At 37.6% G+C, this 25502-nt stretch overlaps 1 protein-coding gene across 1 annotated transcript in view; it reads right to left on the minus strand.

Moving 5' to 3' along the window:
- The window catches only part of ap2b1 (adaptor related protein complex 2 subunit beta 1), a 66231-nt gene that overhangs the window by 18176 nt on the left and 22553 nt on the right, over positions 1–25502 (minus strand). The window contains exons 15-20 of the mRNA XM_067437763.1: positions 14968–15009; positions 12643–12789; positions 9050–9195; positions 7657–7786; positions 4453–4537; positions 4197–4283 (exon numbers count right to left, since the gene is read on the minus strand). Coding sequence (XP_067293864.1) covers positions 4197–4283; positions 4453–4537; positions 7657–7786; positions 9050–9195; positions 12643–12789; positions 14968–15009 — 637 coding nt within the window. The remainder of the gene's footprint in view (positions 1–4196; positions 4284–4452; positions 4538–7656; positions 7787–9049; positions 9196–12642; positions 12790–14967; positions 15010–25502) is intronic.

A 25502-nucleotide genomic window follows, 5' to 3' on the forward strand; every position in this document is an offset into this window, starting at 1 on the left:
CAAATTGCCAAATTGTATTCATCAAATTGATGAATACAAATAGCAAGCTGATAAGCCTTGAAATAAACCAGCTCTGTCAGAGTCCATGCACACATCCATCCACGTTCCACAGCATTTTTAGAAAACAAGACTAAATAATTACCAATAACTATGAACAATAACAAAATGGTGGGAACGCTTTTTCCCCTTTCACTGGTGTTAAGAGACTATTTTTCCTTTTTAAATTTGAAATCCTACACAATACACAGTGGAGGTTGTAGTAAAGATTTGAGCAAACAAGTTAAAACATGTTGGTTTAATATCAAAGCATTGTGAAGTCCCAGCCATAAATCAAAAACAAATGGTATTCAAAAATATTTGGGACTATGGTGAGCCTTGTGCAACAAGCTTTAATACTATGGGTGCAAAAAGCACTATAGTAAGATTAGTATTACACTGACCTGTCTTTTTCACACACACATTACATACATACATACATACTAGGCATGTGCCGATATCAATTTTTCATGTTGCGATTAATTGCTGAAGTTTTATCACGATATACGATATTATCACGATATTGAAATAAGTTGCAAAAAAAGTGTTGCCATAGCATAACAGCTTTAAGAACTATTTTTGTAATAACAAAAATAACTGAATGTTTAATACAATAGTGCACCAAAAATATATACAGCTCTGAAAAAAAATTAAGAGGCCACTTAACATTGAGAAACAATGAGAAATCAATCTAAGTGGTCTCTTGATTTTTTTTTCAGAGCTGTAAAAGTACAATTTTCAAACAGATTAAAGTGCAAAAGAATTAGGCTATAAAGAACAACAGGTAGGCTAACAAATTACAATAAGGTCTCATTAATGCATTAATTAAGATTGAGCAATAGCTACATTTGGTACAGAAAGTATAATGTTTTTGGTAATGTTAGTTAGGAAATACAGATCATTGTTAGCTTCATCTTAGGTCCATTAAAAAAGTTATTTTGATTTTGATTGTAATGTTATTAAACAGTAACTAAGAAATTAACATTACTTAGAATAATTAAAATAAGTATTTTTCATTGTCAATTTGGTAATAATTAAGTCGTATGTCTCAAAGTTTTACTGAACAATAACAAATAATTAGAACAGTTCTAATCATTAGGGCATGTTGTAGTCCAGATTAAAACATAAAAATGTTTGTTTGAAAATAAAAAGCCTATTAAGTCTTTAAGTATTAAGTATTTGGTGCTGTGATGAACAACATTGAGATTACAAAAAACGAATGGCTGTTTTAAAAACTACACACGTTTTTTGTTTGTTTGCGGAATACAGCGGTGTATTCCGCATATATATATATATATATATATATATACACAAAATCAAATCATGATCTAATTTAGGGCTGCAGCTATCGATTCTTTTTGTAATCGATTAATCTACCACTTAATCGATCGATTAATCGATTAATCGGATAATAATTACTTTTTCTTTATTAAAGAGCAATAAGAGACAATAAGACGGGTATCTTAAAATTAACATCTAATTTGTCTTCTTTTTAGAAAAATTAAGTTTTATTGCTGAAATTGCATACATTAATAACTGTGAAACTAAACAATTTTAATGCATACAATTGCCATATTATATTAAATAAAAATCTATTTCAAATTACTTTAAAAAGGTAAACATAGTTCAATCTAAAACTAAACCTACAACCAATAAATCTAAATAGTAGTAATATAAATAACAATAATGCCAATATAAATAATATAAATATTCTATAAATTCTATATAATATAAATATTCTAATATTCTATAAATATTCTATAAATAATATAAATAACTAAACATTGTATTTATGTTGTGCAACTTAACTTTCATGTATCAGCTTCAGCTCAGGCATGACATAAGCATTTACTGTCTTATTTACTCCTTTACTGGAGCAAAACATATTGGACAGGTTAACTTGGAATAAGAGATGTGCGGATCAGCTCTATCGTCACCGAATCAGCTGTTAGAAGCAAACCATCCACCCGCACCCGATCGTCACAACTTCAAATCCTCCGTGTTAAGCGCGATGCTATCGTCACATATTAGCTACACTGAAGTAGGTTGCTAAACAAAACAAAAAAAATTATTTTGGCAAAATTACATTTACATAAACCAGGGTCGACAACCTATACATCACACGGAGGAATAACCGCTAGAACGTGATCAAACGCGAGATATCTTTTGAGCTAATCATTCATCATTGTAACACAGCTTGCTTTAAGTTAGTAGCTATAAATATGATTAAAGTGTGATATTTAAATTACACAAATCAATGAAAGCACGCAGCTCTGAGCTCTGAAAGCACGAGCGCTGCTAATCACACACACACACGCGCGCGCGCGTTACAGCTTGTTCTGATATTTGTTGCGCCTAGTATTGAGAACATCTAATGGTGCATTTCGAAGATATTATCAAGTAGGATATATAAAGTCTCATTAAAGATTTCACACACATCACAATGACGGTGATCCATGTGCAAAGCTGCAAACTCCATCGAGTTCATGTGTTTGGAGTTGCTCGTATCTCCTCAGCTGACGCGTGAACTGCCGCAAATGAAACTTAAATGTTCAGCGTCGCATCCTGAAGCTCAACACACAGTTTTCTTCATTTAAAAACAGCGATATTAAATGATATTACCAGTGCTGATGCCCGCCCGCTCTCTCTCTCTCTCTCGCTCTCTCTCTCTCGCATTGCGGTCTTTGGATCTCGACATGAGCTGAAAACGAAAGTTAAAGAACGACACGCATTCATTGTGTTTTAGCGTGATATGAGAGTTCCGCGTCTTTATTAAAATCAACATATTAACGATTTCTCTCATCCACCTGCAATGTTTGGGATGTTTACGCACCTGAACCGCGGATATAACCGCAATCCGCTCATACTCCGAGTCCTTACACAAAAAATGTCTTTCTCCAATATCTGTGTGTAGTTAAATGGACTAAGCGAAGCGTCGAGGCAGATGATTTTGCCTCGAGGATTTTTTTGATTCGATTAACTCGAGTTACTCGATGAATCGTTGCAGCCCTAATCTAATTTGATATCTCATGATGCACTTTATAATTTAGTATAGAATAATTGAACTTTTAAATCACTAGATGTAGTTTATTCAAAACAAAGGTGTAGCTTAATGACGCCTGCATTTCACAGAGCTTTTATTATACTGCAGAAAGCCGCTTCTGCTTTTTCCAGTCATGCGTTTTATCATGTTAGACAAATTATTTGAGTGTGTTGGAAGTCATGTTGGCGGCTACAAGTGACACTTGTTGCTCACTGCAGTAAGGGGTAATGATATTAGGCATGGTAAAACATGGTAATTGGGGTAAATCAAGAAAACAAGATTTATACAACAGGACTAATTGTGCTAAGTGTATAACAATCATTAGCATCTTTGGTGTTTACATGGTTTCCACAAAACAAAACCGTAAATCGCAGGTATGGTGTCACTGATAAGTGAAGGATGGACAAGGTCCGTGTTGTCTGGATTCAAACATTCTTGGAAACATCTGGGATAATGCAAGTACACAAGATATATAACATTGTTCTAGTGGTTTCTGGATATTTTAATAAAAACATCTTACATATTGGGCCTTTAATAGGCATTAAAAAGGCAAATTAGTTTATTAAGGCAAATGTTAATAGTTAAAGGAACACTCCACTAGTTTAAAAAAAGGCTAATTTTCCAACTCCCCTAGAGTTCTCGAATATATTCTGCCGATCTCCAGATCTAGCGGTAGAACTTTTGGCATAGCTTAGCATAAATCATTGAATCTGATAGGACCATTAGCATCTCGCTCTAAAATGACCAACGACTTTAGATATTTTTCCTATTTAAAACTTGACTCTTCTGTAGTTACATTGTGTACCAAGACCGACAGAAAATGAAAAGTCGCATTTTTCTAGACAGACTGGTTTGTGTTACAAGTGTAATACAAGTGGACAAGTGTGCAATATTCTGCATCAGGTACCAGTTCGGGTACAGGCAGAGCCCAAACTACAAAGATGTCTGAGTGCTCTTCCAAACAGAGCAAAGAGACCTTTGAAGTTACCCAGCTATCTGCAAACTATCCTCTCTGCTAAATGCCTTGGATTCAAGGACCACTGATGCATACTTTTTAAAACCCCTATACACAAATTTGAGTTATGACTAGTGCATGTGGAGGACTAGATCATCTCACCTGCGTTTAAGTGGCATTCTTTGATCTGGTACTGCAGCTCATTCTCATTTGGAATGTCCTTCCATGTGGCCAAGAATACCTGACGCTCTGTTGAAGAAATGTTAACAGGTTATCATATGGGATTGGCCAATCAGTATCTAAAGTGTGTTTAATCTTAGCTACATCTCATCAATCCACTCTTTTATTAAGACTGAGCTCAATCAAAACCTCACAGTGTGCTGTTTTTAGAGCGAGCATGTGTGCAGAGTGCTTTTACCCATTTTGCCGTCCTCCACGAAGAAGACGCTGAGAGGGATCAGCGTGCTGAAGTAGAAGACATCAATATTGTTTTTCACAGCCACCTGCAGTGAGGAAGGTTGAGTGGTCAGACTTTTAAATACACTCCACCATTTAAGGGGACTAAAACGCCTCTGCAGCCTGACTGCATTTTGATAGCATACTCATATTCCAACTGGAAAAAGCTTTCAACTGCACAGAAAAGAAAAAAGCACAAAAGCAGAAGAGAAAGGCTGGTAGAAGTCAAAGGTCGTGACCCGGTGATGAGTTCTTTCATATTTTACACCATGTAAATATTATTAGACTCTGAACAGAGCCATGGGAATCCAATGAATAAATGACGGCATAACTGAGCCCTATTTTTAGACACGCAGTACATTCCCTGACAAAAGTCTTGTCGCTTGTGTACAAATTGACCTAAAGTGCCGCTGAAATATATTTCTAATCAAGATTTTTTTACAAGAAATGGCTCATTTTAGTCCCACCAGCTTTTGTGATAATGTTTCAGTGAAAAACTAAACTTTCAAAAAGTATTCTAATATTCACAGCTTGGTAAAGCCCATTGAGTCAATTTTTGCAAAGACATAAGTGTTGTCACCTTGTCATATGAGCTACACCTGTGACTAATAATGGATCAATTAGGTCTCAAGTGTGTATAAAAAGAACCCCAGTACACTAGACCTTCACATCAAATGCAACTAGAACTCTGCAAACATGCCTAAGATTCACCCTGAGACTAAAGTTTTGATTATCAAGAGGCTGAAGACCAGATCCACTGCTGATGTGCCAGACACCTTCAATGTGTCTCAGCTTTAAGTACAGAGGATAAAAAAAAGATTTGAAGAGACTGGAGACGTTTTTGACAAGCCCAGGTCAGGCAGACCCCGCAAGACAACTGCTCGAGAGGACCGTTTGTTGGCTCGAAAATCCAAGGCCAGCCCATTTTCCACTGCAGCAGAGCTCCACAAGACCTGGTCACCTGAAGTCCCTGTGTCAGGGTGGAAGGCAACATCAATAGTCTAAAATACCAAGAAATCTTAGCTACCTCTTATATTCCCAACCATAAAAGAGGCCAAATTCTGCAGCAGGACGGTGCTCCATCGCATACTTCCATCTCCACATCAAAGTTCCTCAAGGCGAAGAAGATCAAGATGCTCCAGGATTGGCCAGCCCAGTCACCAGACATGAACATCATTGAGCATATGTGGGGTAGGATGAAATTATTTATTTCAGTGCATTAAACATAATTTGGGAGGGTTTTAGCTTTTCATATGAGCTATTTCTAACACCAATGAATTAATCAAAAGTCAGGTTAATATCAGGTATTTCTAGAAAATAGATAAGCGACAAGACTTTTGTCAGGGACTGTATATCTATTTTCTGAATTCATTTAGGGGAAAATGTCATCATGTTTTGCCAAACAACTGACAGAAAGCTAATATTAAAATTAAATATTTTGTCCAAATTAATAAAAAAAATATATTTTGAAACGTTTCAGGTAAATCGAAGCATTACAACATTATAATGTACAACGTTAAACATATTACATTTAATAGTGTTATTAAATTACTAGCATTTTTAAAGAGTAACTTAAAGTGTAAGATGATGGCTAATGTAATATTAACTAAAAAAAGAAAATTAGTACGCACAGTTAAATATCTAATATTGGACATTGGCGATGAATAAAAAGAAATCTCTCTAATATTAGCTAATAAATAATATGGGACTGATAAATTCTTCATGCATACACAACATTTAATGGTCAAAAAATAGAAACGTATAAATTTAATTATACAATAAGATCTATAACATGCATTTACAAAATAGACGGTGAATTGACCTATTATGCCTTTTTTCAGTCATGATTGATGTTTCAAGGTCTTCATACTTGAATGTTCAACAAACATATTTTTCTCATATCTGACACTGTTGCAGCACCTCTCTTTCCAGTCTGTCAGCAACTCTCTGTTTAGTTCCTGTCTCTATGAAGCCCCTCCTCCTGAAAAGCGCAATGTGCTCTGAGTGGTCGGCTGGATCAGTGTGTTGTGATTGGTCAACCACATTGAACGTGTTTTGGAAATGCCATGCCCTTTACTAGAGTTTCAACACACTACTAATGCATCTCAACAAGGCTTGCCCCTTTTTGTGTGAGCCGAAATTATTCAAATTAAGAATATTGTGAAAAAAACTCAAGACTACAATCGAGGTATTTGTTCTCAGTGACTTAAATGTTCTATAACTTTGCAGACCTTTTTCATGCTCAAAAAGCAACATTACACACTAAAGAAAGATTAAAATGTAAAAAAAAAGCATAATAGGTCCTCTTTAAATTTTATGGAAAAGGGTGGCCGTCGGTACACTCTTCAAAACTTCTCATTTTGTGTTCCACCGAAGAAAGAAACTTACATGGGTTTGTGTGAGTACATGACGGGATGATATAAAAAAAACACCCGTTTAATTAACATGGATATGGTCAGGTCACAGCGTCACCCGGCCACTCAAAGGGTGTTCATTTACTCTTCAGCTCATTAGAAGGCTGAACTCATTAACACAAGCCATGGACACTCTGCAGGCAGCTCGGTTTAATACCGAATAGCCAGATGCTTGACACAGACAACAAGGAGAAAAAAGGATCACATGAAGCAAAGAGAGAAACAGAGCGGAGGATGAGTGTCAAGGAGCTGGAGGAGGGAAATATGGAGGGACATCATGCTAGAGGAAGGAACACAGTCAGAGCAAACTCAGCTGGACATCCATCTAAAGATAAACCGACACTCTGTAGAAAATCGAATGAGGCAGAAACATGTCGATATACATCATATGAAACGATGATGATTCATAATGACATTTGTATCTGATTGATTATCAGCATTAGTAGACTAGATGCCGTGGGCAAGTACTCATTATCTAGAGTGTTTTAAAGGCATAAAATTGAATGTTATGCAGCTGCTGTTCACCCAAATGATCTCAGTAACTAATGAAGCACGTGGGGACAGCTGACTCAAATAATCAGAGACAAACGTGCCTGCTGTGCAGTTGAAAGCTTGGAGGTTTGAATACACAGGGTTGTCATTTAAACATTAACGTCATATTCCTGTGGGATGATTAATGCAAAGAAGGGACCTGTGTGTGGGTGTGTATGGGGGCGTGAAAGTATGCAGCAAAGGGTAGTAGTGCCTTGTACCTGTAGGTTGTTTAGTGGGTCCATTTTCATCACAGGTCCGATGGTGTTGAGAGGGAGGGAGATGTCGATGCTCTGGCTGGGCATCAGTGGCGTGTGAACAGGGAGAGGTGTGGTGGGGATCACTCCAAAACTAAAGACAAGAAGAAAAAAAAAGACTAGATATGGTTGGTGTCACACAGCTAGGGTGACAAGATGTCCCATTTTCCCCGAAACAGTCCTGTATTTCAGCCCTATTAAAAAAATCATGTCTATAATATTTATTTTTCCTAAGTATTTTGTCTTTGCTAGGTGATCCTAAAAGCGAGTAGTAGTCTTCTGCCATGCGAGAATAGCCTAATCAAAGGTAGCCAATCTCATCATAGTATATTTTGGTTAAAAAGAAATTACCATCCAATTAAATTCGTTACCGATTAACATGCAGTTAGTGAAGGCAGGATATTAGAGAGCACGGAAGAGATCAAGTCAGAAGAAAAGAGTTTATCAAGTTATTATGTGCCGTAAGAACATGTTGTACTCTAAAAAACACGACTTCATTTTAAAATAACTTTTATATTTTAATCTATTTTAATGGGTTTTATTCATGTGATGAGACAGCTGAATTTTTTCAGCATCATTACTCGTCTTCATTGTCCCATGATCCTTCAGAAATCATTCTATGATGATGATTTACAGCTCAAGAAACATTTATGATTATTATCAATGTTGAAACAGTTTTTTTTAGGATTCTTTGATGAATAGAAAGTTCAAAAGAACAGTATTTATCTGAAATAAAAAGCTTTTGAAACATTGTACTATTATTTAAATGTTTTTATTTTTAAATTGTTTGGGAAAGAACTTAAAGAAATTAATAATGTTGCAAAAGCTTTATATTTCAGGTCAATACTGTTCTTTTGAACTTTCTATTCATTAAAGAATCCTAAAAAATGTCAACATTGATAATAATAATAAATGTTTCATGAGCTGTAAATCTTCATTTAAAATGATTTCTGAAGGATCATGAGACACTAAAGACAGGAGTAATGATGCTAAAAATTCAGCTTTGCATCACATGAATAAATTACATTTTAAAATATATTCAAATAGAAAACAGTTATTTTATATTTTTATAATATTTCACAATATTACAGCTTTTTAAAATATTTCAAATAACATAAATCCAGCCTTGGTGAGCAGAAAATAAACAAAAATCTTACCATTCAAAAACTTTTGACCAGTAGTGTATATTTAACAATTTTAACTTCAAAATATATAATTATATATAATTTAGTATATATTAAATAAAATATAACTAAATATACTGGTATCATTTATTACAAGTTAATATAAAACCTTAATTTTGGAGTATGGTTACAGGAAAATATACCACATGAGTATCGTAATCACAAGGACAGACCTGTTCTTGTTGAACTGGATGGCAAAGTCAGTCATGTGCTGCAGGGCTTTATTGGTGAAACTCATGTCCATGTACATGTGCCCCTGACGCCGAGAGAACGTTCCAGATATCTCCAGTCCTTTGGCCTTGACTGCTGGCAGCCATACCTTTAAAAGCCAAACCAATAAGTGTTCAGTGTACCTCCTTCATTTTACTATTTATCTACTGATTAAATCAATGCTTTTTCGCTATCTAAGAGGATAACTAGTCATTCTAAACTGAAGGACACTTAATAGAGGACATCTGACAACCACCTACACTCACTCACCCAGACACTGTTGCTTACAAGAACTGAGCTGGCATCCAAAAAGAAACAAAATCAGATAAAGAGAGACAAATTAACACATATATAAGCAGTATGACACACTCAGGTATTGGATAACTCCACACGGTAGATCATAAAGTATCCTAATAAGGACTAATGGTGCTCTGTCCTACTATACTGGCCTACTCTGGCTCTAATGGAGCTCTTATTAATGATTCCCGAGAAATTAATTCCCCAAGGAGCTGTACTGCATGGCTGTATTTATGTAGCACATGAAGTTAATGCTGGAGAATGGGAACAGAATGATCTCCACTTCTTGTACTCGCAGGAAAAGGCCTTTCATTGTAAATGGGTGCAAAGAGTGCTGGGAAAATATGAACCAGTGTATTCTGGGATGTGTCAAAACCAGTTGAGCTCAGTTCAATCCAGTCGGCAAAAGGCACTATGAAACCGATCCAAATAAATGACTACCGTAAACTGAAATGAGCATGAACGTGGAACCATGGGAATTGTCGTCTTCACCTCCACAGCCAATGGAAACCAATCTGATGGGACTTAGAACGAAATCATGTTCATGGATGTGGTTAAAAAATTACTTTGGCATGAATCAGGGTGGGGAAGGGAGCCCGGGAAATTGTACATTGCTATTTTTATTATATGCCACAGTTGGCCACTGCACACTGCAACTTTCATTTTGTTGTTTATGTTTATTTTACGATTAAAGTTACATTTAACGCCTCCTCCTTCCCTGAACTTTGTTACAGTTAAGTTTGATTTTAAGTTTGTATTATATTATATTATATTATATTAAGATTTTAAACTATTGCATTTTAAATGTCTTTGGTTTTTCCATGGTTTCTACAGATATTTGAAATTATGTTTGTGTCTTATTGTGTCCAGTTGATTGTTAAAGGGGTGGTTGGCCCTTTTTACAAGATGTAAAATAAGACTCTGATGTCCCCTGAGTGTGTATTTGAAGCTTTATCTCAAAATACCACACAGATAATTTTTTATAGCATTGTCACTTTTTAGGGTGGGCCAAAACATGCAATTTGTTTGTTTGTCCCTTTAAATGCAAATGAGCTGCTACTCATGGGGCAGAGCTTCAAGAACAAGATAGCAGCTCTGAATCTGATTACCTCATGCAGACAGGCAATAAAACTGTTGAGCCTTTTATGTTCAAACCAGAGTCTGACAATGATGTAGACCAGGGGTCTTCAACTAAAATAGCTTGGGGTCCAGAAAAAAAACCTTCTCACCGGCCGAGGTCCGGACAGTTATATACCTAAAAACATGAATCGATGTCTTTTTGCCAGACTAAAGAAATTAGTGTAGATTAAAATGTCTTTATTGAACAAAATATAATATGTTCTCATATAGATAAAGTATGTCTTTTCATTTTTTTAAAGCAAACATAGGTAATCCTTCAAAAAATGTATTTAATTTTGAGGTTATTCTGTTTGCATTGGTACAAAATATCTAATTCAACCAGTAGCCATGTCTGACAAAAATATGATGAGTGAAAAAATGCCTTCATCTGTAAATCTGCACTGAAAATACATTCATTTCAACATTACTAGCAACTAAAGTGCTTTTTCTGCTGAACTGAGATAAACAGTAACAATCAATGAACACAAACCCTCCTGGTTAAAAAACAAAACAGAAATCTCATAACATAATTTTATGTTCATTCACATGTATAGCCTACATTTAGTTAGGTAGAGACTATCTTCAGCACTGCTCTCTCTGTGCTTCAAATTGCACTGGTAAAAAATCAGAGAAATTGGCTCATTTATTTTCTGCGCCCTTACCTCAGACTGCTGAGGATAAAGGGGTCTTTAAAATGTGTATGGCTGAATCAGAAATCGCCCCTATACCCTAAATAGGGCATTATTTGAGGGGACAGCCATTTGTAGTGGCGTCCGAAACCACAGTGGACATGTTTGAGTGTACTCGCATGTTGCACCGCAATAACGAGTGTACAGCCGATGTACACACAACAGCTGTCCGACTTCACGCACTCGTTTTCATTCACTCCTTCAAGTGAACTGTAATAGTGGACTAACGTAGGGAATAGTGGATGAGGGTTAAGGGGCCAATTTCTGATTCAGCCTCTGTTTTGCGCGCCGTTTTCTTCAGTCTCTTCACTGCGCGTCTAAACATGTAGTGAGCATAGTAACGTAGCCGCACACCGGACTGAAGCTCATGGGCGCGTCTCAGGATCTCACACTGGATGCTCACATACGCGCAAGCTCAGTTTTGAATCGACTTCTGACAGAAGAGCTGCACGATGTATTACATTTATATTATATTTCCCTCAAATCCTCCATGTACATACTGATTTCACCCTGTGCTACAAGAGATACACTCATCGTGAAGTTCTTCTGTCAGGAGTCGATTCAAAACTGAGCTTGCGCGTAATGTGTGCGTCCGCTGTGAGATCCTGAGACGCGCCCATGAGCTTCAGTCCGGTGTGCGACCCCTTTAACTGTCAACGCAACCGTGGCAACATAGGAAAAACGGTTCTACTGAGCTGTCTGATATAAATGTGATTATTTATTTATTTATTTTAAATCGCATTAGGCATTTAGTTATTTCAGTGTGTCAAAAGGCTTCGCGGTCCGGATGGATGCATCTCGCAGTCCGGATCCGGACCGGAGTCCGCCAGTTGGCGACCCCTGATGTAGACTCAAGAAGAAGAGTGCAACAAGATGTTCCTGAATGGATAGTTGTAGCTGATGTGGAGTTAATTATCATCAAGTCATTGATTAGCATATTCTATCATGATAATCAATAAATTCTCAACACAGCCTGACCCCCTTTGTTGCATGTTCTCGGGGGAAGTGTTTATGTAAATATCAGGGTTGGTATGTCACTAACCCAGAAGGAAGCTTGTGTAGTCCCTACCGCCTTTTGTTGTAGTCCTTAAAAAGTGATTTCTGTAAAAGAAAATATCTCCCTTTGCTTTGAACTTTGAGGGTCGTAACTTTGCAGATGTTGTTTATGCTCAAACAGCAACATTACATACTAACTTAAGTTTAAAAAGTGAAAACATAATCAACCACCCCTTTAAGGTAAACACTTCAAGGTCTTGTTTTCTGTGTTTCAGAATCGGTGAATCACTTATCAAGCAACATCTCCTCTGGCCTGACCTTGACTGCGCAAACTTCTCAATATGTGGAATTTGGTGAATTTGAAAAGGTTCTGTCCATTTTCATTGGTTGGCTGGCTGCTTAAAGATCAGAAACATGGGATTATTGTTTAAAGATAAGAGGCGAGTAGTACTCACAGTTTTAGGTGTGACATATCCTCCTGTAGCAGTGGACATTCCTGAGGACAACTCAAACAGGTCATTGAGCCCACTGCTGAGAGCAGCGGGTGTAGGAGACGGCGCAAAAGTGTTGGGCACCGATGACGGGATGAAGTTTTGGCCCACCTGCGAAACACACACATAGAGATTTTAAGACTTAGGAGTGTCAAAGGGTTTAATCTACTCCTGCAGGTGTTCATGTAACCCTATAAACAACATTATTACACGGCTCTGTGAAATACTTGATTCTGATTGGTCAATCGCGCATTCCAGCGGTACGTTATTTCCAGATAACACCTGCTCATATGGGTACTACGAGTTATCTTGACCGGTACTACTTCTATGCTTAACGCTGGCGCCATCTAGTAGCTTAAACAGTCGTGGGTTACAATGGAAGACATCAAGGCAGGTTTCCTTTATAAAGTTTTAAATATAGATATTTTTCTTACACAAACGCATCGATTCGAATCAGAAGGCTCTATTAACCCATCGGAGTCGTGTGGAGCACGTTATTTGGCGGACAGCTGCATTTTTTATGGACTTCAAACACAGCTCCAACTACTGCTTGGATTAACGTTAGCATGGACTTTTTAAATATAACTCCGATTGTATTTGTCTGAAAGAAGAATGTCATATACACCAACGATAACTTGAGGGTGAGTAAATCATAGGCTTGGTTTCATTTTTGGGTGAACTAACCCTTTCAGCATTCCTTTTCAACATTTAGCAAGGCTTAAAGCAGGTTGGAACTGTTTTCCTTCGCGGAAGCTTTGTGTAAGAGCTAATAAAATATTTAATCTCGAGACAATATTTTGTGTCTAATAATTATTTATTTGAGACTAGTAGCCGTGTAATAAGCGGGATAATGTAGACCCAGCCGGTTTTTAATCGCAGAATAAACCCCTTCAGAGTGATGCAAGACCGCTTCGCGTCGGGGTCCTGATCACTCTGTCGGGGTTTATTCTGCGATAACAACCGGCTGGGTGTACATTATCCCTTACGTAACAGGAGTTCTGCATATAGGTAATACCAGTAGTGCAGAATTTGAGGAAAATTAACTGTATTTTGATATTAGGGACAAACTACATAAGATCAGTAAAAGATACGAAGAAGAAATATAGGTACCAAAAATCTCCAGGGTCATTCCGTGTCAATACAACAAGAGATACCTGGAACAAATTTTTGATTCTGGTAGAAAACACATAAATGAAGAAGAAAGACAAAATATTAAATGCCATGGATAAATATTTACTGGATAATGCTGGATTTAAGCAAATTAATGGAAGCATCATTCTTTATTATTACAAAGAGATTGGGAAGTCTATTTGTAAAATTGGCTGACTGATTTTTTTGAGCAATTGTATTATATGACAATGGTGACCATTTAAAAATGGTCTTCCAAATCTTTGCATGCCTGCAAATAAAGTATTAAAGATATTGAGTAGCACTTTACTTTATGTATAACGCATTGCAAAAGTATTAATACATTATTTATGCCTTGTAATGCACTTTATAATGCATTGTACGATCTCAAGAATAATTGTAACAACCGTTATAAACCATTATAATACACCTTAGAAAGTATAATGCATTAAAACACAACAAACAACAAATTTCAGATGTAACAAGGAATCTGTGAATATTATAATGCATTTGCTTACAACAATTTATGAATAGATATATTGCATTATAACATACATTATGAATACCTTTATAATGCATTATAAATTAAGGCTTTAAATAAAGCGATACCGATTCCTGTTCTTAAAACTTTTCTTTTGATATTTTTATTCTTAAGGCTCTATATGCTTCAATCCCAGAAATACGGGAAGGCAATGTGGGTCCATGAGTAAACTGTACACATTTTTAGTGGTCAAAAATCAACTTAGTTTACAGCTGAAAGAGAGTAATTTCCCCCCTCTTGTATTTTGGCTCCAAATCAATGAAAATCATCATTTTAACCGCTCTATACAACATAATGGATCACTCAGTAAACATTCATCAAACATGGCATTAAATATTTTGGCTTTCATCACTATTTATGTTTCTTTCATGAAAAAAAGTGTTTTCTTTAGTTGAGAGGTTTGTAAAAAAACACAGAATGACCCTTCAGTACTTCAAAGACATCTTTTAGAGAAGTTAAACATCTTATCTTCTTAAAGCAGAATGAACTTTTGTGCATGCAAGAGAAAGAAGCAGAGCAGGACACAGCTATGTGTGTATTCTTTACAGGCTATTATTAATTAAATGAATAGTGTACATCATGCTGAGTGAGGACGAGCGGGGAAAAAGGAGCTCACTTACTGCAGGACTGCCCCCAACACCTCCTCCCAGATCTCCCCCGAGCTACAACAGGTAACAGAAGAGACATTTCCAGGCCCACAGACAACATGAAAGAGACAGAGAGAGATGGAAAGGATCCATTAATAACAAAGATTTCCTGTTTACAAAGGAAGTGATGACACAAACAACCATTAAAGCCGGCTATTTTGACCTTTTTTCTAAAAGCAACCTCAAAATGTAATCTATGAGACACCCCCTGCCATTTAATACAGCTGTTGTCTGAGACAGAGGCTTCTCTGCAGGAAGTAAGAGGTGTGTGCATTAGCAGAAGTTGTGGAATTTAAGAAAAAATAGTGGTTGACCATCCTGAAATACTGAAAAAATCCATAAATCCACAAGACTTTCTAAACATGATGATGATTTTGAACATGAAGGGCCCTATTTTAACGAACTAAGTGCATAGTCTGAAGTGCGGCATGTCTGGATCCACTTTTGCAAATTTAACGACAGAAAAAATGGTCAGCTCGCATGGTCTAAAAGGGTTGTCTCTATTCTCTTAATGAGTCATGGGTTTGTTTTGGGTGTAACGTGCAATAAAAGTCTGATCTCCCATTCCCTTTAAAAGCCAGTTGCGCTTACACCATGGCGGATTCGTTATTTACATGGTGGAAGCGGAATGACTGAACACATCTATAGCGAGGAAACGGATCTGCTTGTCCAATGACGCCTGATTGCATGTCATTACTGCAAATAGGTAGGCAAATTCCGACACATGCAATGACTATCTATTATGACATGTAGTAGGGCTGCATGATAATCGAAATCGAACCGCAATCGTGATTTAGGTGCGATTGTAAGAGTGTAAAGGCTGTTAAGTCAAGTCGCTTAAAACGTGCATTTGAAAAAGCAACACGTGTCAAACATCTTCACAAACTAGTGATGTGAAGCATTCATAAACTTTTAATACAATGTTTAATAACACGTTTTAACTCACTTCATATCGTCAGTCGAGTGTCTGTTGGCTGATGTGGCTTCTTATCACAGAATGAGGCAGACAATGCATTTGTTCCAGTGTTAACTACTTCTAACTGAAAACATGATCATCAATAGGGAAGAGCAGGGCAAGGCTATTTTATCTAGTGGTATTATTTGGATACTGAAAATTCTTTATAAAACAGGTATTTGAAAAAATAAGAGTGCTTTGGTGATATCAGCCTACATTTTGAAGAAAGACAAATATGTATTTTCATTTGGAATGAAGTTCACAGATTCATTGTGCACATTAACTAATACTATTAAAATGCCTTTAGAAAGTAAAGGTGTCAAGCCTGATTCCATGATGACTAAAGCTACGTAGATTCTTTCTCTAAGCCCACATTCCTCTTACTAACCTTCAGCCATACGCTCACCTTGATTTTGATGGCAAGAAAATGGGATGATTAAAAAGCCTTACAGCTTCATACTCAGCAGGACACAAATCTCAAGCTGAGCCATAAAGTCCAACAGACATGGTTTAGTGTTTGGGAGAAATGGAAGGTTTTGCCAAATGCAAATATTTTGCAACGAATTACAAAACAGTTGATGTCTTCTGATTCATAGTGTGATTCAAATTTAGACACAGCTCAGTGCCCCTGACATTCTAAATGTCAATGTAAATCTAGCTAAAGAGGCCACTGAGACTGCAAGTATAAAAATGCATCCCTTAGGGTGCTGAGTCTGCGGTGTTCATCTCTTTGAAACGCTCTCATGACCTTGAGCAGTCAGATGGTTCTGCAGACTGTTAAATGTTTAACATTCCTCGACTCTGAACATCGTCTCCTTGACAGAGAGATGAGGAACTCACTGGCATTTTATTGGAATGAATCATTTAATGACTCAGCAGGAGCATATTCATTGCATTATATACAAAGCTTTGTGCCCGTGTTAAGCCACGAGTTTGGACTAGGTGTAAATTGGGTGGAATTACTGGCAATTTGTTTGACAATCCAATCCATTCCACTTCCTGTATACTAAAGTCCATTTTGAGTACTGGATTTTTGTTCCATCTCCACTTAAAGAATTTGCTAGGGTCAAAACGTCATTACATTCAGCATTAAGAGCCTGATATATTCATATCAAAGTTTTCGTTCTTTGCTTTTAAAAAGAAGTTGCAGTACATGTGAGCTGAGCTTTTTTTTTTCAAGTTTACGGGTTCAGGCACTAGCATGTTTTATAAATCTTTAAAATACTGGTGTCCGGGACGCCATGAGCTTATGGGTCCTGCACACTGTGCGATTTTTCAAAATCCTTTGCGAATGTTCCTTGTCAGACTGTACAAACATGATCCCCGATGTAAGCTATGTCACACTGTAAGATCTCAGTTGGCATTAATGTCAGACTGCACGATAGTGAAGGCGCGCTAAAAACGGCGCGCAAGAAAACTCGTCTGGAGTTTAATATCAGCAATGAATGACGCGTTTGGTGACAGTGAGCTGCATTACACGCGGGACTGAAATGCTGGCTACAAAGAAATCTCTAGCTCTCGTTTTGGTCATAGTTTGTCTTGAAAAACTGAGATATTTGACTGTCGTCGTAGGAGAAGTCACACTGCAGGATTGTGTGCCAAATCTTCTGACACTGCCAGAATTTCGTCTGAGGTAAAATTTGATCGCAGCGCTCATTAATTGGCTGCCGGTGAACATGTCAAACTAACGACACAAGACGTCAGATTTTAGCCTAGGATCAGAGGAATCTTTTAGGATTTGCAAAATTTGTCTCAGACGGTCAAATCGTGGCCAAAATCGCACAGTGTGCACCCGGCTTTAGAGACTGTAGAGTAAATTGTAATGTTTTAGTGTTAAATTAGCTTACGTGTGATGTGAATAAATAGTGCTCATAAATGGCTGTTGATATTATTCTCAACTGAAAAAATGGAGGCTTGGATCCGGAAAAAGTATTCCCTATCTTAGTCGTGGCATAGTGAATACTTTCAGATCCAAGCCTACATTTTGAATAACTAATTCACTCAACACTTTTCTTAAAGGGATTGTTCACCCAAAATTGAAAACTATCCCATGATTAACTCACCCTCAAGCCATCCTAGGTGTAGATGACATTCTTCATTCAGACGGATACCATTGGGAGTTGTATTAAAACTGTCCTAGCTCTTCCAAGCTTTATAATGGCAGTTAACAGCCGTCTGTAGGAAGCTAGTAATTTTAGTTTATAAAGTTTTAAATATGGATAATTTTGTCAAGCGCATGCCTTCACTTCAAAAGGCCTTTATTAACCCCCCGGATCCTCATATATCTTTTATGAGGGATAGATGCACTTTTATGGACTTTTAAAACCATAGCCCTTCACTGCCATTACAGAAGATTTTTTAATACAACTCCAATTGTATTCATCTGAAAGAAGAATGTCATATACACACCTAGGATGAATTGAGGGTGAGTAAATCATGGGCTGATAATCATGGGCTTTTGGATGAACTATCCCTTTAAGTGCAGTTTGCATAAAACGCATTATTGTGTTCAATATCATATTGCATCACTGTAGCAGGACATTCAAAAAATACACAATGCAATAGCCAAGGATATAAGGAGATATATATATATATATATATATATATATATATATATATATATATATATATATATATATATATATATATATATATATATATATATATATATATATATATATATATATATATATATATATACACACACACATGCACACGTTTAAAAGTTTGTTGTCTGTAAGATTTTTTGTTGCATTTACTTGATCAAAAATACAGTAAAACAGTAATATTGAAGGAAATCACATAGTTTAATCACTTTTACTTGGGATATGCTAGCTGGCAACATAAGATTCCATTCATTATGCTAAGCTAAGCTAGCGGCGACCCTGCCAAACTAAAACAATGCATGCACTGAGACAAAAATGCATTTGCCCACATATCTAAATGTAGGAAAGAAGTTGAATAAGCCCTATTTCTAAAAACGGTGGAGTGTTTCTTTAACTATTCACAATTCTGACTCAAAATGAGCCAAGAACAGGAGATCCTCTGAGCTTGAGTGTGTGGGCAAAAAGTTCCAGCTTTCAGTTCTTTGTGAACTAAATCTGCTGTTAAAGGATGAGCTGCGTAAGGCCATTGTATGAAATCCACTGTGGACATAATTGTGCATTACCGTCTGAACAGGATAGAAAACTAAACATGTCTGTGGCAGGATTACAGCGCCACATACTGAGTCAGTTTCAGTGTTTTCGTGTGTACGCAGATATTTCTTGAGACAAGGGGGGAAAAAAGATCGGGAAAGCTCTGGCTTCGTGTGGATGTGGCCTGAGACTTATGCCATCAAGTGAAGGAGTCAATGAGCAATGAAACTCAATGAGTCTTCACTAATCTAGAGATAGGATCGCAACACCTTTCCTTACACCCTGCTCAACACGACTTACGCTAGAACGCCTGTGTCTCGATCCTGGTTTGTTCAGGGTACCCGAGCAAGGCTCTGACATGGTAACTCCTCTAATTTGGAGAGAAGATTGCACTGAGTAGCAGCACCTGCGCTGGCCAGATATAAACGCTTCACAGGTGCCATGCTGGAGGTGCTTCCTCCTGCAGCAACATGCCTGCTTGACAAATCCAATTATCCACGAGGAACAGGAAACAGGCCTTTTGTGGCTCCAGGAAAAAAGATATGGACTGGATTGTTTCTGGATGTGAGGTTTCTGGCATTTATGAAATATTTCCCACAATGTTCATTAAAGGGATAGTTCACCCAAAATGAAGATTCTGTCATCATATATTCACTCTTGTGTCATTCCAGGCAGTATAATTTTCTTCAGATGAGTGTAAAAGGTATTTTCCTAAATGAAGGTATAATACATGAAACCTTCGTTTAGAAAAATACTTTTTTTTAAAGCTCAACAAACCCAGTCCTTATTCACTGTCACTGAATGGAAAAGAGCAGCTAAGGCTACATCTACATCAATCTGGATACGTTTGAAAATAGCACAAATTTTAAAAAGCTCTCCGTCCACAGTAGCGTTTTCAATCGCTTTCCAAAAGCTTCCTATACACACTGAAAAGCCGGAAAACTTCAAATTAACCGCATTGTGTATAAATGCTTACTTAGATTATACAGAATATAGTTCTCATGCACAATACTGGTATAAACATGATTATCTATTGGTACAATACAAAAAGAAGAAGATTTTTGACAAAAAAAAATCCATGATTTACCTCCCCTTAAGACACCCTAAGTGTACATGACATTCTTCTAACAGATAGATAAAATAGGAGTTATATTTTAAAAATATTATATATCCTGGCTAATCTAAGCTTTCCGTATACATCCCATCACATCAGTTACCCTTTTTTTCGAAGGTTGAATATAGAAGCCGGTTAGCCGGAAGCTAGATATTAAACGTGTTAAAATGGAATCAGTAAATACAATGCCTAATATTAAAAACGGACGAGAAAAAGTGAGTTTACTTTGCCATTGCGGCTATTTATCTGCAGCATAAGAGCAAATGCCGATCTATCTGGGCTCATAAAAGCATTCAGGTGCAGAGTCACCACGGCGTGTATTGCCGTATATACACAGAGACATGTCATAAATTACAGGGGAGTTGCTGACTAAAATGAGCCTTTCCTTCATCTTTCCTTGGCACTGAAGTGCGATGGATTACACGCGCTCCACTGACTTCACTCCTATTGGTTGTCGCCAGAGGGAGACTGTAGTGAAGTATTTTTACTCTGATAAAGCACAGACACTTGAAAAATGTCCTTAAAGGGTCATGAAACCCTACAGCTAAATTTTTGAGATTTTAACAGAGGTATGTGTGTTGAACATCATTGAACATAATGTTTGCATCTGTTAGATTTAATTAAAAGGGGAATCTGGTCAATTTTAATGTTTTTCACCCTATTTTTGTCGTCCGGGTTTAAAAACTACATTGCGTCCACGTCACAGCTTGTGACGTACCATCGCTCTAATAGTGCTACGTGACGCATCGGTGTCTCATTATTATTATTAAAGGGGGGGTGAAATGCTGTTTCATGCATACTGAGCTTTTTACACTGTTAAAGACTTGGATTCCCATCCTAAACATAGACAAAGTTTCAAAAACTAATGTTGGACGTTTGATGGAGTATTTCTGTGTTAAAAATACTCCTTCGGTTTCTCACAAGTTTCGGCGAGTTTTTTTCGAGTATGGGTCGGCTTGACGTTAATAGATCGGAAGGTTCTTGTATGGGCCGTACGGGCTCTTCTCCCAGTGGGGTGCGTGCGCGCGTGACTAGAGCGAGAGAGAGGAAATGCACGCCGTAAACAGTCTCTCAGGTGCAGATCCAGTCCGTGAACACTTATGTGGAAGCAGCCGGTGAGTTAAACTGCTTCAAATGTCTCTGCTGTTGGCTACCGTCGCGTGAGTAAACATCAGTAAACGACACGATCGCGTGCTTCGTCATTCAAATGCGCTAACGATTACTCCATTGTTGTTCTGTATAACGTTACACTAGTCTGACGTGCAAAACCGTTTTGCTTGCTACTTCTAAGGTCTAGTCGCATACAATAGTCCATAAACCGAATCATGTCCTCATAAACTCTGATTCTGGATCATATCTGTATTAGCTGAGATAGCCATGGGTTTCTCCACGCTTGAGGACGTCACTGCTTTGCGCGCTTGTCATTCTTTAGCTCCGCCCACACAATACGCCTCCTTTTTGTTGAGATTTGGCATGGGGCATGTTGCACTGCACTGACAGATGACAGTTGCTCGCCCCCCTCTTTCTCCCCCTGCCTCGCTCTGCCCCACCCACCCTCTCCCCTCTTCTCACCGGCATCCACGCACATTTAAGTAGCATTTTTCAAAAAGATTACGAGGTGGATTTGAGCTGAAAGACGGGGTTTCATGACCCTTTAAACAGAGTGTTTTTCTTTGGAAAACTTTTCAAAGCATAATATTTTACTTATTTACCTCACTCCGTTTCATAATGAATATCATTTAAAGGTATCATGAACTGGCTTTTTTATACTGTTGTCTGAGGTCAACTAATGACATTTGTGTGGTTTTTACATTCAAAAACATCATAACTAATAAGTAATAAGCTATTTTCTACACTGGTTTTGAGGCTCTCTCCTGAACGCTGGGTTTTGGTGGGTGTGCAGCACTGGAGACTTAGAAGTAAACGCCCACGGCTAGGATTGGTTAAGATTTGCATATTTAATTAGCTTCTGTTCTCCTGTCATCTTCATGAGGAGGAATCGTTTTGAAAGCGGCAACCGGAATGATTCTCTCGATCACAGGGCTCATAATAGTCTTTATCAAACAAACACAATGATTAATTTCTCATCCACCCGTGATTGATTGGAATATTATTTCTGTATTACTTGGCGAGCATGCGCGCCCTTCAAATATCAAGTCAAGAGACTTTATACGTCGTAAAGTACTCTCCAGCCTGTGACAGCATGCTAAGGTATGTTCTGTTAGACACGTACATGTAATCAATATGATCTATAACAATGAAATATCACAACACGTTTTTCTCACATAAGTGTGCTGCACCATTCCTGTCAGATGAAATATAGAACAATATTATGTTTTAATCTCAATATGTTTGCAAATCCAGCATCGACCTGAAACTTGTTTACAAACAATTCCACAGTCAAATGAAGCGAACACGCGTAGACAGTCTTCCCCACGTCAACTGGAACTTCATTAAAAATAAAGTACAACATCACATTCCTAATCCGAAGGAAGCTTATGCAGCAACTGTGTTCTTCCATAATATCTTGCTTTCTTCTTTGGTATGTTTATTACTGCTAGCTAGCGTCATCCGAGCAGCTCCATGAGTCGGTGGGCGGGGCGACATGCTTATTATTCTGTAGAGGCGTGTTTGACGCGCAATGACGTCAAGATGCGGCACACAATTGTTTTCTGGGCCTGGTGTCTATAAAAGCTTTTCTTTGACTCAGTGATGGAGTACTCGAGTTCTGGACTCGTACTCGAGTCCGACTGGAGTCCTTATTCTCTGGACTTGAGTCCGACTCGAGATTCCGTTCTCGGGACTCGTGACTCGACTTGGACTCGCGGACTGATGACTTGTACTTGGACTTGAATCTGGATATATAAAATCGGACTTGAGTATTCATCAAATGAATTATGCTGTTTCTGACTAAACAGGTTCTAAAAATTTGATATAAGATGTTACACTTTTCCTGTTTCGGGCTCCAAGACCAGCCGTGAACCGGGATCATTTTTTTCCCGCTTGCTCTCCTTGCTTGACAACACACTCACTGACGTCACTCACTTTACGCCGCATTCTCCTGCATTATTCGCGGGCTAAATGTTGTCATTGGGAAAATGCAGAAACTATTATTGACTATTGCATATATAATAATAAACAGAGGAAGCTAGGGTTGGACGATGTCTGCCTATTTGGCATCAGACGTTGACGATGTCTACGTACAGTGAATCGAATGTACAGTGACGGGACATAACTGCCAGATTCAAACTATGCTTTCTGCAATGGCTGACGCTGAGCCAAAGACACCACTCATTACAACTACCAAAATTTCCTATTTAAACTACTTTGGCTTTGTTCAAAGAATTGTGAGAGTATCGTATTATAAGATGTTATATTGTACCGAACTTAATCGGGACATGACTATTGTTACTCACCAAGTTTCGGATGACTTTAAAGTAAGTAATAATAACAATACATTTTTGGATGGTGAATTCCTTAAATGTAATTGTTGGGATCGTGTGCTGGATTTTTTGTTTCCATATTGAGTCTTGGCAATAGCCTATGCTCTATGCACCTATCAATTATCCCCAGATTGTTTATAATATAAAAATATATGGCAAATGTTTCTGAGTGCATTCATGTTGTCCTTTTAGATAGCATGCACATCGAAATTTGCACACATCACAACCAAAAATGTAAATCTTCACTTTGCTTCCCTCAGGAGCTGTGTGTGTGTGAGATGAGTGGAAGATTTTATGTGGGTTGATAAATGCGTATAAGACCTTCAGCCCTGGGGTTCTGGTGCTGTGGTTGCAGTGGGTTTAGGAAAGCAGGGCCTGTGGCAGAAATAATAGAACACTTTTGTGCTTTGCTACAAAGTCAGAACACTCCATTTAAAAGTGGCATTAACATTATTATGTAAATGCATGAGATATGATATAAAGAAATATAGAAAAGAAAAGTTTAGAAAAGTAGAAATAGAAAAGTAAATTAGTGATATTAATCATTTGTACACACGGACAGATGTGCTTGCTTTCTATTGAAGCTTAAGAGTGTGTTAAGCTTCAATGGAAGCTTATTTCCATTATTATGGAAATGATTAATTTTGTAAATGAAAACACGCGAAGAATGGGACCTTTAAAACTAACTCAGGTGTGATTGCTCTGTTAGTGGGGTTCATTTGAATAAGTGTGAACGCTGCTATCTGAACTTTGGTGCACACCAAACAAACAGACCAAGACTGCTGAAAAGGGGAACAGAACATGGACCAAAAACATCTAAAAACTAAAAAAAAAACAGGATGTGATGTCAATACGATTCTAAAAAAAGGACAATGCTCAAGGATACTCTCATCATACTAGTGATGTTGCCCATCACAGTTCAGTACAGACTTCAGAACCATGTGTTCTTGAAAGATGGGGTGAAACACTCAGTTTCAGTCAATCTCATGTCAATCTTGAGTACCTATAGAGTAGTATTGCATCATTCATATTTCCGAAAAGTCTTTAGTTTGATTAAATTTATAAAAGAAAGGCTGTACCGAGTCTTTCCGGAAAAAAAACGAGCGGATGGAGGCGTATCGTGTGGGCGGAGCTAAAGAATGGCGTACGCGCGCAGCTATTGCATTGAAGTGAAAGCTGTGCCATCCTCAAGCGTGGAAAAGAAAACGTTACCCTAATAAACCATGGTTATCAATCAGATTCAACTAATATAGATACGATCCAGAATCTGATCCGGAGGCTAAAATAAATTGAACAGGAGAAACAGCAACAGCAGGACGTCCGTCTCTGTGGTATGTACTGTATTTAGTGGCCTGTCAACATTTGTGTGCGTTTACTTGTGGTTTATGATGACATGATTTGGTTTATGGACTATTGTATGCGACTAAACCTTAGCAATCGCAAGCAAAACGGTTTTGTACATCAGACTAGTGTATAAAGTTACATAGAAAAACAATGGAGTAACGCTAGCACATTTGAATGTGCTTTGTGTGAACGTCCCCTATAGGTTTATGTTTGGGTGGTTTTACAATAAACAAACTGACACCTATAGTGGTCAGCTAAACAAATGTATTTAAACACACGCCATACATCGCATGCTCCATTGATAAATTAACTAACGTTATACACGATTGTGTTGTTTACTGATGTTTACTTACGCGACGATAGTCAACAACAGAGACATTTGAAGCAGTTTTACTCACCGCCTGCTTCCAAAGCACGAATGTGAACCATTATCGTCACCGATCCATCAAAACACACTTCTTTGGTGGCACTGTTGATTTGGTAAAGTCCTGAGACAGCAGTGAGTCCAGTGTTTA

The sequence above is a fragment of the Pseudorasbora parva genome, chromosome 3 (genome assembly GCF_024679245.1).
Source record: "Pseudorasbora parva isolate DD20220531a chromosome 3, ASM2467924v1, whole genome shotgun sequence".
Classification (NCBI taxonomy): Eukaryota; Metazoa; Chordata; class Actinopteri; order Cypriniformes; family Gobionidae; genus Pseudorasbora; species Pseudorasbora parva.